The sequence below is a fragment of the Electrophorus electricus genome, chromosome 1 (assembly GCF_041902795.1).
Source record: "Electrophorus electricus isolate QZ-2024a chromosome 1, ASM4190279v1, whole genome shotgun sequence".
In the NCBI taxonomy this organism is placed as follows: domain Eukaryota; kingdom Metazoa; phylum Chordata; class Actinopteri; order Gymnotiformes; family Gymnotidae; genus Electrophorus; species Electrophorus electricus.
The window spans coordinates 15,525,791-15,543,735 of record NC_137497.1 but is presented as its reverse complement, the minus strand read 5'-3'; the positions used below and the strand labels follow the sequence as shown (position 1 = coordinate 15,543,735).

The window sequence follows — 17,945 nt, the reverse complement described above, 5'->3', positions numbered from 1 at the left end:
TCTCATCTGCCCCATCTTACCTGCCCCATCTCACCTGTCTTATCTCACCTGCCCCATCTCACCTGTCCCATCTCACCTGTCCCATCTCACCTGTCCCATCTCACCTGTCCCATATCACCTGTCCCATATCACCTGTCCCATCTCACCTGTCCCATCTCACCTGTCTCATAAATTCTTTGATCTCATAACCTACAGTACATTTAAGTACATGCTCAGTTTCTTGTCCCACTCTAGTGTGGTGACTTCAACACACACAGTGTTGTTCCCTCATCTATGTTCCCTGAAAAAGGAAAGCTGAAAAAGAAGCAGCAGCCAGTTTACACACAGCTACTTTATCAGAACCACAGCCCCCTGGGTTACTGCACTGGGTGCAGGGGAAGGGGAGGAGGTTAAGACAGGACAGAGCACCACCCATCACTGGACATACACACACACATACATACATACAGAGCACCAACCATCACTGGACATACATACATACATACACACATACATACATACAGAGCACCACCCATCACTGGACATACATACACACATACATACATACAGAGCACCACCCATCACTGGACATACATACACACACACACAGAGCACCACCCATCACTGGACATACATACATACATACACACACAGAGCACCACCCATCACTGGACATACATACACACATACATACACACACACATACATACAGAGCACCACCCATCACTGGACATACATACACACACACACAGAGCACCACCCATCACTGGACATACATACATACATACACACACAGAGCACCACCCATCACTGGACATACATACACACATACATACATACAGAGCACCAACCATCACTGGACATACATACACACAGAGCACCAACCATCACTGGACATACATACCGAGCACCAACCATCACTGGACATACATACATACATACATACATACATACAGAGCACCACCCATCACTGGACATACATACACACGCAGAGCACCACCCATCACTGGACATACACATACACACAGAGCACCACCCATCACTGGACATACATACACACACACGCAGAGCACCACCCATCACTGGACATACATACATACATACATACATACAGAGCACCACCCATCACTGGACATACACACACACAGAGCACCAACCATCACCGGACATACATACACACATACATACATACAGAGCACCACCCATCACTGGACATACACACACACACAGAGCACCACCCATCACTGGACATACATACACACACACGCAGAGCACCACCCATCACTGGACATACATACACACGCAGAGCACCAACCATCACTGGACATACACACACACAGAGCACCAACCATCACTGGACATACACACACACAGAGCACCAACCATCACTGGACATACACACACACAGAGCACCAACCATCACTGGACATACACACACACAGAGCACCAACCATCACTGGACATACACACACACAGAGCACCACCCATCACTGGACATACATACACACGCAGAGCACCAACCATCACTGGACATACACACACACATACATACATACATACATACATACATACACATACACACACAGAGCACCAACCATCACTGGACATACATACATACACAGAGCACCAACCATCACTAGACATACATACACACACAGAGCACCAACCATCACTGGACATACATACATACATACAGAGCATCAACCATCACTGGACATACATACACACGCAGAGCACCAACCATCACTGGACATACATACATACATACAGAGCATCAACCATCACTGGACATACATACACACGCAGAGCACCAACCATCACTGGACATACATACATACACACGCAGAGCACCAACCATCACTGGACATACATACACACGCAGAGCACCAACCATCACTGGACATACATACACACACAGAGCACCAACCATCACTGGACATACATACATACATACAGAGCATCAACCATCACTGGACATACATACATACATACATACATACATACATACATACATACATACATACATACATACATACATACATACATACATAAATACAGAGCACCAACCATCACTGGACATACATACACACAGAGCACCATCCATCACTGGACATACATACATACATACATACATACATACATACATACATACATACAGAGAACCAACCATCACTGGACATACATACACACAGAGAGCACCAACCACCACTGGACATACATACACACACAGAGCACCAACCATCACTGGACATACATACATACATACAGAGCACCAACCATCACTGGACATACATACATACATACATACATACATACATACATACATACATACATACAGAACACAAACCATCACTGGACATACATACACACAGAGCACCAACCATCACTGGACATACATACATACATACAGAGCACCAACCATCACTGGACATACATACACACACAGAGCACCAACCATCACTGGACATACATACACACACAGAGCACCAACCATCACTGGACATACATACACACGCAGAGCACCAACCATCACTGGACATACATACATACATACACACAGAGCACCAACCATCACTGGACAGACATACATACATACACACAGAGCACCATCCATCACTGGACATACATACATACATACATACATACAGAGAACCAACCATCACTGGACATACATACAGACACAGAGCACCAACCATCACTGGACATACATACATACATGCATACACACAGAGCACCAACCATCACTGGACATACATACACGGGCAAAGCACCAACCATCACTGGACATACATACACACACAAAGCACCAACCATCACTGGACATACATACATATGCAAAGCACCAACCATCACTGGACATACATACATATGCAAAGCACCAACCATCACTGGACACACACACACACACACACACACACACACGCGCGCGCGCAGAGCACCAACCATCACTGGACATACATGCACAGAGCACCAACCATCATTGAACACACACACACACACACACACACACACACACACACACACACACACACACACAGAGCACCAACCATCACTGGACATACATACACACAGAGCACCAACCATCCCTGGACACACACACACACACACGCACACACACACACACACACACACACACATAATGTATATATATTCTCTGTCTCTGTTAAAACAAATACAGAGCTCCTTGCTGAACACTCCTTTGTCTTGACTCAGTGTGGCTTTCTGAGTGTTTGCCAGCAAGACCAGTGGGACATTTCAATTACAGAATGACAGTCATGTGTTGCATTCCAACTGGTAAGACATTGCAGTCATTCTGGAATGCACTGGTCTGCTCTTAAGATAAAGGCTTGTCTGTTCTTTAATGTTGTTGCTGTCAGAAAAGCCATTCCCCAAAGTGTACCATTCAAAATATACTTACAGTACAACCTTTTACCACTGGAAATGAAAACTATTGTTCAGTTTGCTCTGACTGAGAAATACATTCACATAATTTGATTAGTTACAGAAGGAGCTTCAGTAATAAAAACCTTAAAAAATTAAAATGATTAATCCAAAAGATACTTACAGAGCTCGCCTGGTATTTTTCAACACTGGAAGTAATTCCTTCAGTCCTTTATCTGATGGCCTGAATTTCTTCAGCTCAAATTTCTCTTGAATCTCCTCTGACATCAGCAGCACAAACACCAGAGCTGAACACTGTACAGATGAGAGTGTCTGTGTTGAGAGGTCCCCTGAGTTCAGGGAGGTCTGTATTTCACTTATCAGAGAGTTGTCTTTCATTTCACTCAAGCAGTGGAATAGATTGATAGTCTCTTCAAAGGATTTTGTTCTCTTGATGGTTTTCTTGATGTAGTTCACAGTCTCCTCTAAACTCTCTTCTTTGATGTCCAGTTCTGGGTGTAGACTCTTCAGGATCCTCTGATTGGACTGCAGTGAGAGGCCGAAGAGGAAACGGAGGAAAAGGTCCAGGTGTCCATTTTCACTCCTCATGGCTTTATCTACTGCTGTCTTGAGCAGATCACACAGTCTGTGTTTTAACTTCCATTTCATTTTCTCCAGTGGGGTTTTAAGGAGTGGGTTGCCTTCATCCCTGAATGTTAGGAACACAAATACAGCAGCAAGAAACTCCTGGAAGCTTAAATGCACAAAGCTGAAGATCTTCCCCTCCTGTTTAAAAATTTGTGTACAAATTCCAGAGTACACTAAAGCCTCTTGGAAATCAATGCCACATTTTTTCAGATCTTTCTCATAGAACAGCAGCCGTCCTTTTTGGAGCTGAAGAAAAGCTAACTTGCCAAGCTTCATGATACCCAGCACCTCTGCTCTTTTTGTCTCGGATGGAACTGTATTGTCAGTGCTTTGCTTTGTGCTGTATTTCTCAGTCATTTGCTCTGTGAGAAACATCAGGAAACGTAGATACACTTCTGTCAGAGTTTTGGGAGCATTTTTCATGTCTTTACCATCCTTCAGCATTTTCTGAAGCACGGTGGCTGCGATCCTGCAGAAGACGGGTATGTGACACAAGATATGAAGGCTTCTTGCAGTCTTAATGTGTGAGAGAATTGTGGTGGCTTGATCTTCATCTCTGATTCTCTTCCTGAAGTACTCCTCCTTCTGTGGGTCATTGAATCCACGGATTTCTGTAACAGGGTTAAAGTATTGGTAATTTATCTTACTGACTGCTGCAGGTCGTGAAGTGATCCAGAGGAGAGCAGAAGGAAGCAGTTCTCCATTTATGAGGTTTGTTATTAGTTTATCAAGAGTAGTCTTTTCATTCACATTAGATACCTTCTTCTGATGAAGATCTAGAGGAATTCTACTTTCATCCAGTCCATCCAGTATGAAAAGCAGCCGAAGTTTTTCATTTAATATCTCCTTTTCATCTCCAGAAAGGAGTTCTTGATGGAAGTAAAGAAGTAGTTTTGAGAGGCTGTACTTTTCATCCTTGACCAAGTTCAGCTCTCGAAATGGGAGGTACATGATGAAATCTATGTCCTGGTTGCACTTCTCTTCAGCCCAGTCAAGAATGAACTTGTGCACAGAGACTGTTTTTCCCACTCCAACTATTCCCAATGTCAGGACTTTAGTACCATGCTTGTTTTCAGTAGACTGCACTTTGAAGAGGTCACTGAGTGTGATTGGTGTTTCTTCTGTTTTGGGGTAAAAGTCCTCCACCTGTCTCACTTCATGCTTTGTATTCACTCCTCCTGTGCATCCTTTGATCATGTAAACTTCAGTGTAAGTGTCTTTTATAGGCACACGATCACATTCTATTGTAGCCTCCTCATACAACTTCTCAAATTTTTCCTTATATTTTATTTTCATTCTCCTACTACTGAGATCATGTTTTCCTCCACCTGTTAAAAAGTGGGAAGAAAAAGTTGTGATTCATATAACCTGTGAATAAGGAAAGTGCCTCTTTAGTGTAGCTTCAAAATGTTAACTTTATATCATGTTCTCTCTGAAGTTTGTTTACCACTGTAGAGTAGAATAACTATCAGTAGTACTACCAAATAAGGAGACATCAAAAAGACTCCAAATGAGAGTCAAAGTTTTGATTATTGTTATGAGACGGAACAGTCTGTAATGGCTCAATGAGTCTTTAACTGAACCAAGCTGGATCTTAGTTCTTACTTTCTGCAGCTTTGCTTTGCCTTCTCTTTTTGGTCAGTGCTACCTCCATTAGTTCATAATCACAGAGTGTGTGCAAGGCTTTACCTATGCACTAACTGTCTTATGTATGCTGAGCTGTAACAGGTTATATATGTCTACCAGTGTTCAGTGTGTTAATGAAGAGGTACTGAAACACTAAGGGAGAGGTGACGTGTCTACCAGTGCTCGGTGTGTTAATGAAGAGGTGCTGAAACACTCAGGGAGAGGTGATGTGTTTACCAGTGCTCAGTGTGTTAATGAAGAGGTAATGAAACACTAAAGGAGAGGTAATGTGTCTACCAGTGCTCAGTGTGTTAATGAAGAGGTGCTGAAACACTCAGGGAGAGGTGATGTGTTTAACAGTGCTCAGTGTGTTAATGAAGAGGTACTGAAACACTAAGGGAGAGGTAATGTGTCTACCAGTGCTCAGTGTGTTAATGAAGAGGTGCTGAAACACTCAGGGAGAGGTGATGTGTCTACCAGTGCTCAGTGTGTTAATGAAGAGGTACTGAAACACTCAGGGTGAGGTGATGTGTCTACCAGTGCTCAGTGTGTTAATGAAGAGGTGCTGAAACACTCAGGGAGAGGTCATGTGTCTACCAGTGCTCAGTGTGTTAATGAAGAGGTGCTGAAACACTAAGGGAGAGGTCATGTGTCTACCAGTGCTCAGTGTGTTAATGAAGAGGTACTGAAACACTTAGGTAGAGGTGACGTGTCTACCAGTGCTCAGTGTGTTAATGAAGAGGTGCTGAAACACTCAGGGAGAGGTGTTGGGTCTACCAGTGCTCAGTGTGTTAATGAAGAGGTGCCAAAACACTCACGGAGAGGTGATGTGTTTACCAGTGCTCAGTGTGTTAATGAAGTGGTACTGAAACACTCAGGGAGAGGTGATGTGTCTAGCAGTGTTTAGTGTGTTAATGAAGAGGTAATGAAACACTAAGGGAGAGGTAATGTGTCTACCAGTGCTCAGTGTGTTAATGAAGAGGTACTGAAACACTAAGGGAGAGGTGATGTGTCTACCAGTGCTCAGTGTGTTAATGAAGAGGTACTGAAACACTAAGGGAGAGGTGATGTGTCTACCAGTGCTCAGTGTGTTAATGAAGAGGTACTGAAACACTAAGGGAGAGGTGATTTGTCTACCAGTGCTCAGTGTGTTAATGAAGAGGTACTGAAACACTAAGGGAGAGGTGATGTGTCTACCAGTGCTCAGTGTGTTAATGAAGAGGTGCTAAAACACTCAGGGAGAGGTGACGTGTCTAGCAGTGTTTAGTGTGTTAATGAAGCGGTACTGAAACACTCAGGGAGAGGTGACGTGTCTAGCAGTGTTTAGTGTGTTAATGAAGAGGTAATGAAACACTAAGGGAGAGGTAATGTGTCTACCAGTGCTCAGTGTGTTAATGAAGAGGTGCTGAAACACTAAGGGAGAGGTAATGTGTCTACCAGTGCTCAGTGTGTTAATGAAGAGGTGCCAAAACACTCACGGGGAGGTGTTTAGTGTGTTAATGAAGAGGTAATGAAACACTAAGGGAGAGGTAATGTGTCTACCAGTGCTCAGTGTGTTAATGAAGAGGTGCCAAAACACTCACGGGGAGGTGATGTGTCTACCAGTGCTCAGTGTGTTAATGAAGAGGTGCTGAAACACTCAGGGAGAGGTGGCGTGTCTACCAGTGCTCAGTGTGTTAATGAAGAGGTGCTGAAACACTAAGGGAGAGGTGATGTGTTTACCAGTGCTCAGTGTGTTAATGAAGAGGTACTGAAACACTCAGGGAGAGGTGATGTGTCTACCAGTGCTCAGTGTGTTAATGAAGAGGTACTGAAACACTCAGGGAGAGGTGACGTGTCTACCAGTGCTCAGTGTGTTAATGAAGAGGTGCTGAAACACTCAGGGAGAGGTCATGTGTCTACCAGTGCTCAGTGTGTTAATGAAGAGGTACTGAAACACTAAGGTAGAGGTGACGTGTCTACCAGTGCTCAGTGTGTTAATGAAGAGGTGCTGAAACACTCAGGGAGAGGTCATGTGTCTACCAGTGCTCAGTGTGTTAATGAAGAGGTATTTTGTTCTTTATTGTTTGTATTGTTTCTGCTGTGCTGGATGTCAACTAGAGAAGGACTCCCCCCATTATTTGGTTTGTCTCCCGTGAATGAGATTTGTTATGAAAAGAGCATAAATGAACATGATGCGTTTAGGCTGGGGAGAGATTTCTCACTACTATCGTGCTTTAACCTTCACAGTTCTGGTATGTAATAGAATTATTAAAAAAAAATAGTTTGTGCCTTCTTCATTAAAGATTTAAGTAGCTAGATCTAGGAAACTCCAATTCTTTTAGACTATGTGATTATATTAACAGGTGTAACAACATTGAAGCTGTGCAATAATTTTGAGATTTAATTATTTCCTGAACTATAATGTTGTGCAGTATCTGAGGGACTGTTTAATAACTGCAGGCTGACAGAAGTGTATGTAATGTATGTGACATGTGTATGTGAATGATGACAGTAGTGTATGTGGTGTGTGCATGTGAATGATGATAGTAGTGTATGTGATGTATATGAATGATGACAGTAGTGTATGTGATGTGAGTATGTGAATGATGACAGTAGTGTATGTGATGTGAGTATGTGAATGATGACAGTAGTGTATGTGACGTATATGAATGACGACAGTAGTGTATGTGATGTGAGTATGTGAATGATGACAGTAGTGTATGTGATGTGAGTATGTGAATGATGATAGTAGTGTATGTGATGTATATGAATGATGACAGTAGTGTATGTGATGTATATGAATGACGACAGTAGTGTATGTGATGTGTGTATGTGAATGATGGCAGTAGTGTATGTGACGTATGTATGTGAATGACGACAGTAGTGTATGTGATGTGAGTATGTGAATGATGACAGTAGTGTATGTGATGTGAGTATGTGAATGATGATAGTAGTGTATGTGATGTGTGTATGTGAATGATGACAGTAGTGTATGTGATGTATGTATGTGAATGATGACAGTAGTGTATGTGATGTGTGTATGTGAATGATGGCAGTAGTGTATGTGATGTGTGTATGTGAATGATGGCAGTAGTGTATGTGACGTATGTATGTGAATGACGACAGCAGTGTATGTGATGTGAGTATGTGAATGATGACAGTAGTGTATGTGATGTGTGTATGTGAATGATGACAGTAGTGTATGTGATGTATGTATGTGAATGATGACAGTAGTGTATGTGATGTGTGTATGTGAATGATGGCAGTAGTGTATGTGACGTATGTATGTGAATGACGACAGTAGTGTATGTGATGTGAGTATGTGAATGATGACAGTAGTGTATGTGATGTGTGTATGTGAATGATGACAGTAGTGTATGTGATGTGAGTATGTGAATGATGACAGTAGTGTATGTGATGTGTGTATGTGAATGATGACAGTAGTGTATGTGATGTATGTATGTGAATGATGACAGTAGTGTATGTGATGTGTGTATGTGAATGATGACAGTAGTGTATGTGATGTGAGTATGTGAATGATGACATTAGTGTATGTGACGTATGTATGTGAATGACGACAGTAGTGTATGTGATGTGAGTATGTGAATGATGACAGTAGTGTATGTGATGTGTGTATGTGAATGATGACAGTAGTGTATGTGATGTGAGTATGTGAATGATGACAGTAGTGTATGTGATGTGTGTATGTGAATGATGACAGTAGTGTATGTGATGTATGTATGTGAATGATGACAGTAGTGTATGTGATGTGTGTATGTGAATGATGGCAGTAGTATATGTGATATTCATGTTGTTTAAAGTTGTAATATAATCTCATGCCTAAAGGTGTGACTGGGTTGAATTTACCTGCTGGAGTTTTAGCAGTCGACAATTAAAATTTGTCTCCACCTGTGATAGAAGACATCAGAGTAAAGAGCAGAACATATAAAACACAAAACCTACTTTATTAACTGTGAGTCCTATGTGCATTTTTTGGTTGTGACTGCTATGTTTGAAAAGACACTGCACATTTGTTATTATGCATTTTGTAAGTTATACAGTCTGTGCCAAACACATTGTTTATCATTATTGGACTACATTTGTAATTTGCTCATGTTTAAACTGAGACTGACACTTTTCTCATTGTTGCTAATGAACATTTGTTATTCAAAACATATTGTTTGCAATGTTTGTTTATTAATATACCAAATTATTTTGAATTTTGTCTCATTCTACTTTGTAAATTAACTAAGCATTGTTTTCCTCTTCATTCTTTATCTATTGAGTTCACTAACAAAATAAAACCAAATGCTATGAGCATATAAAATCCTGAAATAGTGAGTTTAAAAATTGAACATGATTTCACCTGCTTTATTTTCACTGTGTTTGATTCTCAGGGTCTCAGCCAGTTGGTTGTGGTTCATCTTCTTCAGGATGATCAGTGTGATCTCCACAGCTCCATTTGGGCCATATTTCTGCACCATCTTGTCCACAGTGTCAGGTCTGTTAGATTTCTCCAGCTGAGACTTTGGGATACACAGGAAACCTTCCACTCCATTTTTCAGATGCCACTGGAATATGTTCAGGTCTTCTGTCTCCAGGTCATTTAAAGTGAAGAGAAGCTGTTCTTTGTCCATCCTGCAATGTGAAGAAGGGCAACAGTCCGGTTTACTGAAGGTTCACAAACGTTTTATATTCACAGTGCAGGGATGTAGAGAGAAGTGAATGTGAGTGTGTTGGGTGAAGAGTGCTGTGTGAGTGACAGAGAGGAGTGAATGTGAGTGTGTTGGGTGAAGTGTGCTGTGTGAGTGATGTAGAGAGGAGTGAATGTGAGTGTGTTGGGTGAAGTGTGCTGTGTGAGGGATGTGGAGAGGAGTGAATGTGTGTTGGGTGAAGTGTGCTGTGTGAGGGATGTGGAGAGGAGTGAATGTGTGTTGGGTGAAGTGTGCTGTGTGAGTGACAGAGAGGAGTGAATGTGTGTTGGGTGAAGTGTGCTGTGTGAGTGACAGAGAGGAGTGAATGTGTGTTGGGTGAAGTGTGCTGTGTGAGGGATGTGGAGAGGAGTGAGTAAAGTGTTAATGTGTGTTCACTGGGTTTTACCTGTTTGTCATCTCTCACTACCACTGTGTGGGTCTGTTATGAAAACACTGATAGTCTGAGGTCATACAGTCTGCTTGTTTTACTCTGAATACACATATTTAAATTCACATTTAAATTAGTGGGGCAGTTATTGATGATCTGCCCATCACTAATGTCATATGACTATAATAGATTATTTATTTTTACACAAATGGCACCATGGACATTGAAATGTCCATCAGTGACCACAAGATGGCAGTATAGAAACACATTTACAGACAGAAAAACATTGATTATGAAACAGCCTTACTGGTGGGGAAGGAGTTAATAGGCTTTCACAATTAAGAAAAAGCATTGGAATGTTACTGAATAAGATGTGAAATTCCGAGTGATACAATGAGATGATTTTCAAAGTTGTGTGATACACAAAATCAAACTATATATTTAGTTATCAGAGAACAGGCCTGTGAGGGTGAGATGGGAGTGACCAGATAACAGGCCTGTGAGGGTGAGATGGGAGTGATCACAGAACAGACCTGTGAGGGTGAGATGGGAGTGATCAGAGAACAGACCTGTGAGGGTGAGATGGGAATGATCAGAGAACAGGCCTGTGAGGGTGAGATGGGAGTGATCAGATAACAGGCCTGTGAGGGTGAGATGGGGGTGATCACAGAACAGGCCTGTGAGGGTGAGATGGGAGTGATCAGATAACAGGCCTGTGAGGGTGAGATGGGAGTGATCAGATAACAGGCCTATGAGGGTGAGATGGGAGTGATCAGATAACAGGCCTGTGAGGGTGAGATGGGAGTGATCAGATAACAGGCCTGTGAGGGTGAGATGGGAGTGATCAGAGAACAGGCCTGTGAGGGTGAGATGGGAGTGATCACAGAACAGACCTGTGAGGGTGAGATGGGAGTGATCAGATAACAGGCCTGTGAGGGTGAGATGGGAGTGATCAGAGAACAGGCCTGTGAGGGTGAGACGGGAGTGATCAGAGAACAGACCTGTGAGGGTGAGACGGGATTGATCAGAGAACAGGCCTGTGAGGGTGAGATGGGAGTGATCAGAGAACAGACCTGTGAGGGTGAGACGGGAGTGATCAGAGAACAGGCCTGTGAGGGTGAGATGGGAATGATCAGAGAACAGACCTGTGAGGGTGAGATGGGAGTGATCAGAGAACAGGCCTGTGAGGGTGAGATGGGAATGATCAGAGAACAGACCTGTGAGGGTGAGATGGGAGTGATCAGAGAACAGGCCTGTGAGGTTGAGATGGGAGTGATCAGAGAACAGACCTGTGAGGGTGAGATGGGAGTGATCAGAGAACAGGCCTGTGAGGTTGAGATGGGAGTGATCAGAGAACAGACCTGTGAGGGTGAGATGGGAGGCGACCCACAGACTGCTGCTGGAAGGAGAACCAACCGACATGGAGGACCAGATGTGACAGGGATACAGACACCGTCCACCCCTATACCCAATCAACATGGAGGACCAGATGTGACAGGGATACAGACACCGTCCACCCCTATACCCAGTCAACATGGAGGACCAGATGTGACAGGGATACAGACACCGTCCACCCCTATACCCAATCAACATGGAGGACCAGATGTGACAGGATATAGACACCGTCCACCCCTATACCCAGTCAACATGGAGGACCAGATGTGACAGGGATACAGACACTACACTGCCATACGCCCAATCAACATGGAGGACCAGACTGTATGTGTATGTGTATGTGTAATCAGACTGTATGTGTAGTACTGTAGACTGAGGTATGACCTGCACAATACTAATGGATGTGCCTTACAGTGCATTTGCACTGTTCTGGTGCAGACACACAGCACACAGCCCACCCAATACACAACACATAGCCCATGGGCCAGATTCACAATACACAACACAACGAACAGCCTGTGGGTCTGACAGCCCAGTGACACTCAAACTGACTCAACAAAAACAATATATAAAAATTATGTATTCTTACTCAAATTCACCACAAATTCAATGAGACAGTTTAATGAAAATGTGAAACAGTGCCCCCCTATTACTTTCAAACATTGGAATTGTTCCCCTGACTGGTGTTTTCTCTTGGTTGTCCATGACCAATCTTAAGCAACATTCAACTGAAACACAGCAGCAATAAACAGGTTCATCCACATTATTTCAGAGGTTGCATGTGTTTATCAAAAAGAAGTAGTAGTTACAAGTAAAAAATGTTGATCTTGAACACAGGAAATTTAACCCAGAAACAAATATGTGAGGAAGTATGTAAACATGTAATGAAAATGTTTGTGGCTCTGTTATAGGTGTCTGTGTGAAATCGACCCTTGGTACAATAGTTATGAAAATCTGACAATTGTGATGGAGTTACCCAGTAAGAAAACTGATTTATCGAGGATTTAATAAGGATTCATTTGTTCACACACATTTACAGACACTCTTCTCCAGAGTGGCTTACATGTGTATCAGTGTGACAGTACGTGTGCACCCTGTGAATCAAATGCAAGATGTAGGTGTTACTAGCACCCTAATTTCTTTACTTAAGGTCAGAGCCTTACCTGAGTTACAGGAGACCACACAACCAGCAGAGTCTTGGTAAATGTCTTAGTTTATCTGTTATGGTGCATCTTTGCAGACCTGTAGAAAACAACAGAGAAAATCTATATGAAGATTTCAGAAAGTGTTAGTGTCTTGAGGGGGATCAAAAGACTGTATGTTATATCCAGTATATACACACACATACAGACAGTAAAGACAGCTATATCTCATATACAGTATATACACATATACAGACAGTAAAGACAGCTATATATCATATACAGTATATACACACATACAGACAGTAAAGACAGCTATATATCATATACAGTATATACACACATACAGACAGTAAAGACAGCTATATATCATATACAGTATATACACACATACAGACAATAAAGACAGCTGTACATCAAATACAAGTATATACATACAGACAGTAAAGACAGCGGAATGTAATGCAGTATGTACATACAGACAGTAAAGACAGCTGTATGTCAGATACACATATAAACACACAGACAATAAAGACAGGTGTATGTCATATACAGTATAAACGTACATAAAGACTATAATGACAGCTGTATGTCACATACAGTACATACATACAGACAGTAGACAGCTGTACTGTCATTATAGTTTTTATGTATGTTTATACTGTATATGACATACAGCTGTCTTTACTGTCTGTATGTATGATGTATATTCTGTATATGACATACAGCTATGTCATGTTTGTATATTTATACTGTATATGACATAGCTGTATTTACTGTCTGTATGTATACACTGTAAATGACATACAGCTGTATTTACTGTCTGTGTGTATATACTGTATAAGACATACAGCTGTCTACTGTCTGTATGTATGTACTGTATTTGACATACAGCTGTCATTATAGTCTTTATGTATGTTTATACTGTATACTGTATACTGTTGGTTTGTACTCCGTGTTTCTTAGCCATGAGTTTTCCCTAGCCTTAGTTATAGCCTGCTTCCCAGTTTGCCTTCGTGTGTTTATTTTGTCTACTTATATATCCCCGTGCTCTCCGTGTTGGCTCTTTGAGCCTGGACTACGATAACAACTCTGATTTTGGATTTGCGCATAATAAATCTTGCTCCTCTCCGCGCATGTGTCCGCCTCCTTATCGCTCAACATTACATATAAATATACATACAGACTATAAAGACAGCGGTATATTATATACAGTATATACATCACACATCCAGACAATAAAGGCATACTGTATATAAACATATACAGACAATAGAAGACAGCTGTATGTCATATACATTATATACATGCAGACAGTAAAGACAGCGGTATATCATATACAGAATATACATCACACATCCAGACAATAAAGACATACTGTATATAAACATATACAGACAATAGAAGACAGCTGTATGTCATATACAGTATAAACATACATACAGACAATAAACAGCTGTAGGCCATACATTATACATACGGACAATAAAGACAGCTGAGTGTCATATACAGTATAAACATACATACAAGACTATAATGACAGCTGTATGTCACATACAGTACATACATACAGACAGTAAAGACAGCTATGTCATATACAGTATAAATATACAAACAGACAATAGACAGCTGTATGTCATATACAGAATATACATCATACATACAGACAGTAAAGACAGCTGTATGTCATATACAGTATAAACATACATAAAAACTATAATGACAGCTGTATGTCACATACAGTACATACATACAGACAGAAATACTTATACAGTATATACACACAAACAGACAATAAAGACAGCTCTATGTCATAATGTATACACACACAAACCGACAGTAATGGTACCTGTAGGCCATACATTATAAATACGGACAATAAAGACAGCTGAGTGTCATATACAACATATACACACAGACAATAAACACAGCTGTTTGTCATATACAGTATATACATACAGACTGTAAAGACAGCTATGCAATAAACATAAATACAGACAGTAATGGTAGCTCTATGTCATATACAGTATATACATCACACATCCTGACAATAAAGACAGTTGTATGTCATATACTGTATATAAACATATAAAGACAATAGAAGACAGCTGTATGTCATATACAGTATATACATACATACAGACAATAAAGACAGCTGTATGTCATATACAGAATATACATCATACATATAGACAGTAAATACAGCTGTGTCACAGTATATCCACACATACAGACACTAAAGACAGCTGTATGTCATATGCATTATATACACAGACAGTAAATACAGCTGTATGTCAAATACAGTATATATGTACAGACAGACAATAAAGACAGGTGTATATCATATACAGTATATACATGCATACAGACAATAAAGACAGCTGTATGTAATATACAGAATATATTTACAGACAGTAAAGACAGCTGTATGTCATATTGTATAAACATACATGATTTTCTGGATATATGACTTGTACTTTGAATTACATCTATGGACTATGTGTGTTCTCTAATAAACTGCATTCCCCATACTGTCTCCGCTTGCGCTTAGAACATTTCAAAGACATATGGAAAGTTCACATGAATTTCTAAAGAGGGACTCTCAGAACTGTTCAGGTTGGGGAACCTGTTACATTCACTGAGGGAAACTGTGGATTCATAGTCCACACAATCAAATATCTTGTAGGATACATTAGAATTAATAAAGAATATTTTCCTTATTTGAGTTTGGTCTTGTTGCAACACTTTGTATAGGAAAGGTTCAAATCCAGTAGTCCAGGTATGTGGACTTTCCTGCAGATCTAGGTATTCTTGGATGTGAATTTGTCCTTAAGTTCATTCTGAACTTGTCCAGAATGCAGCAGCATGACTGGTCTTCAATTTTCTGAAGTTCACATTACTCCACTGCTGTGCTCCTTTCATTGACTTCCAGTAGCTGCACGCATCAGATTTAAAGCCTTGATGCTTGCCTACAAAGTCAAAAATGGACCAGCCCCTTCATACATGAGGTCAATGGTCCTCGATTCGTACCTTGAGTACTTCGAACCTCAAGTAAGGTTTGGCTTGAAATACTGTGCTTCAGGTCTCATGGAAGACAAGCAACTAGACAATTTTCTGTCCTAGCTCCAAGATGGTGGAATAAACTCCCACTTGCTGTCCGGACAGCAGAGTCCCTTGCAGTCTTCAACCGCAGACTGAAGACCCATCTATTTTTGGAATATTTAAATGACAACTGACCCTGCTCCTATATTGACTGAGTAAATTAGTACTTATTGTAGGGTATTGTTTATTACACTGATGTTGTTTAACAAACCCTAGCACTTATTGTGTATTACACTTATCATTGTTTAAGATAGACCTTATGTATTTTGTACTTGTAGGCATCAGCAGTGATTCCTGTTTTCTAGATCATTGGTATATTGGACTCTAACCTACTGTACGGGCTAGGATGTTTTCTATGAGTAAATGACAAAGCAATTTTGCAAGTCATTCTGGATAAGAGCATCTGCTAAATACTATAATTACTGTAAATGTAAATATGATAGGCTTTCTGAATCTGGCCACATGGTTGGTTTTAGGAATCTGGCCGTATTATTGGTATTAGGAATCTGGCCGTATGACTGGTTTTAGGAATGTGGCTAATGATTGGTATTAGGAATCTTACTGAAAGCCATAATTAATTACAGAGAGAAATACACAAGATTACAGCAATATCTATGAAGCATGGGAGCAGTGTTACCTTTACTGTTCAGTCTATAAGTCTTCAGGAAGAATGTCTGGATCTGTCTTCATCAGGATGTCCAGATTAATTAATTGTCAACACACTCACTTTAGCTACTGTTTCACTACTGAGTTTTCACTACTGTAGCAACATAACTGACCAATTGTTGATCATAACTGTTTATTACTACTATAAACACACCTGTACACACACTGTCTATTTCTTCACTGGAGTCCACCTGTAAACATGTTCTGTTTCTTCACTGCAGTCCATCTGTACACACACTCTCTGTTTCTTTCCTGTTATGATCTGAACGATAATCTAGTTGCACCTTTTTTTTCTTTTTAGAAGGAGCCAAACCAGTATGAGCACATTTCAGTCCCATAACATCCCAAGAGTGGAAGAACAAGTCTTGTTGTGAATATCATATCTCCCTCCATGTGTGTGTTTATACCATATGTCCATCTGTGTGTGCGTGTTGGGAAAAGAAGGAAGACACTAGAGCAGACATGGTGAGAACAGAAGACACAGGAAGACATGGAAGCAGATGCAGAAAACAAGAGAGAAACAACCATGATCACAGAGACAGACACAAATACAAATATGTAAACACCATGAATACTGTAAGAGGTGTATCAACACTGCGGGTGTTAACATCACTGTACAAGTGTTTAGATAACATTGGATGGGCAAAGTTAGCACTTCAGGTCACTACACTAACAGTGTAGGTTTTAATTCATACTGGGGATTTTTCTGTTTAAGTTCTGTTTGGAACTGAGACACAACCACTTGTCATCACCAGAAACCAGTTTAGCTGCTTGAAAAGAATGAAACACTTTCTATCAACATGTGTTGTGTGAGACAGGGAGAGATCCATCATGGTGTATGGCTATGCGATATACAGTATAAACATAAATACAGACAGTAATGGTAGCTCTATGTCATATACAGTATATACATCACACATCCTGACAATAAAGACAGTTGTA

The 17,945-nt window shown here is 40.9% G+C and overlaps 1 protein-coding gene across 1 annotated transcript; it reads right to left on the bottom strand.

Annotated features, from left to right (window-relative positions):
* Positions 1 to 3,320: 3,320 nt before the first annotated feature.
* LOC145657366 (NLR family CARD domain-containing protein 3-like) lies at positions 3,321 to 17,191 on the bottom strand. Its single transcript, XM_081711720.1, has 6 exons — positions 16,975 to 17,191; positions 13,257 to 13,335; positions 9,983 to 10,254; positions 9,484 to 9,525; positions 3,545 to 5,336; positions 3,321 to 3,448 (listed from the first exon to the last, which is right to left on the bottom strand). Exons 5-6 carry the CDS (start codon positions 5,302 to 5,304, stop codon positions 3,409 to 3,411), a joined length of 1,800 nt encoding a protein of 599 aa, XP_081567846.1. The 5' UTR covers positions 5,305 to 5,336; positions 9,484 to 9,525; positions 9,983 to 10,254; positions 13,257 to 13,335; positions 16,975 to 17,191; the 3' UTR covers positions 3,321 to 3,408.
* Between the last annotated feature and the right edge of the window lie 754 nt (positions 17,192 to 17,945).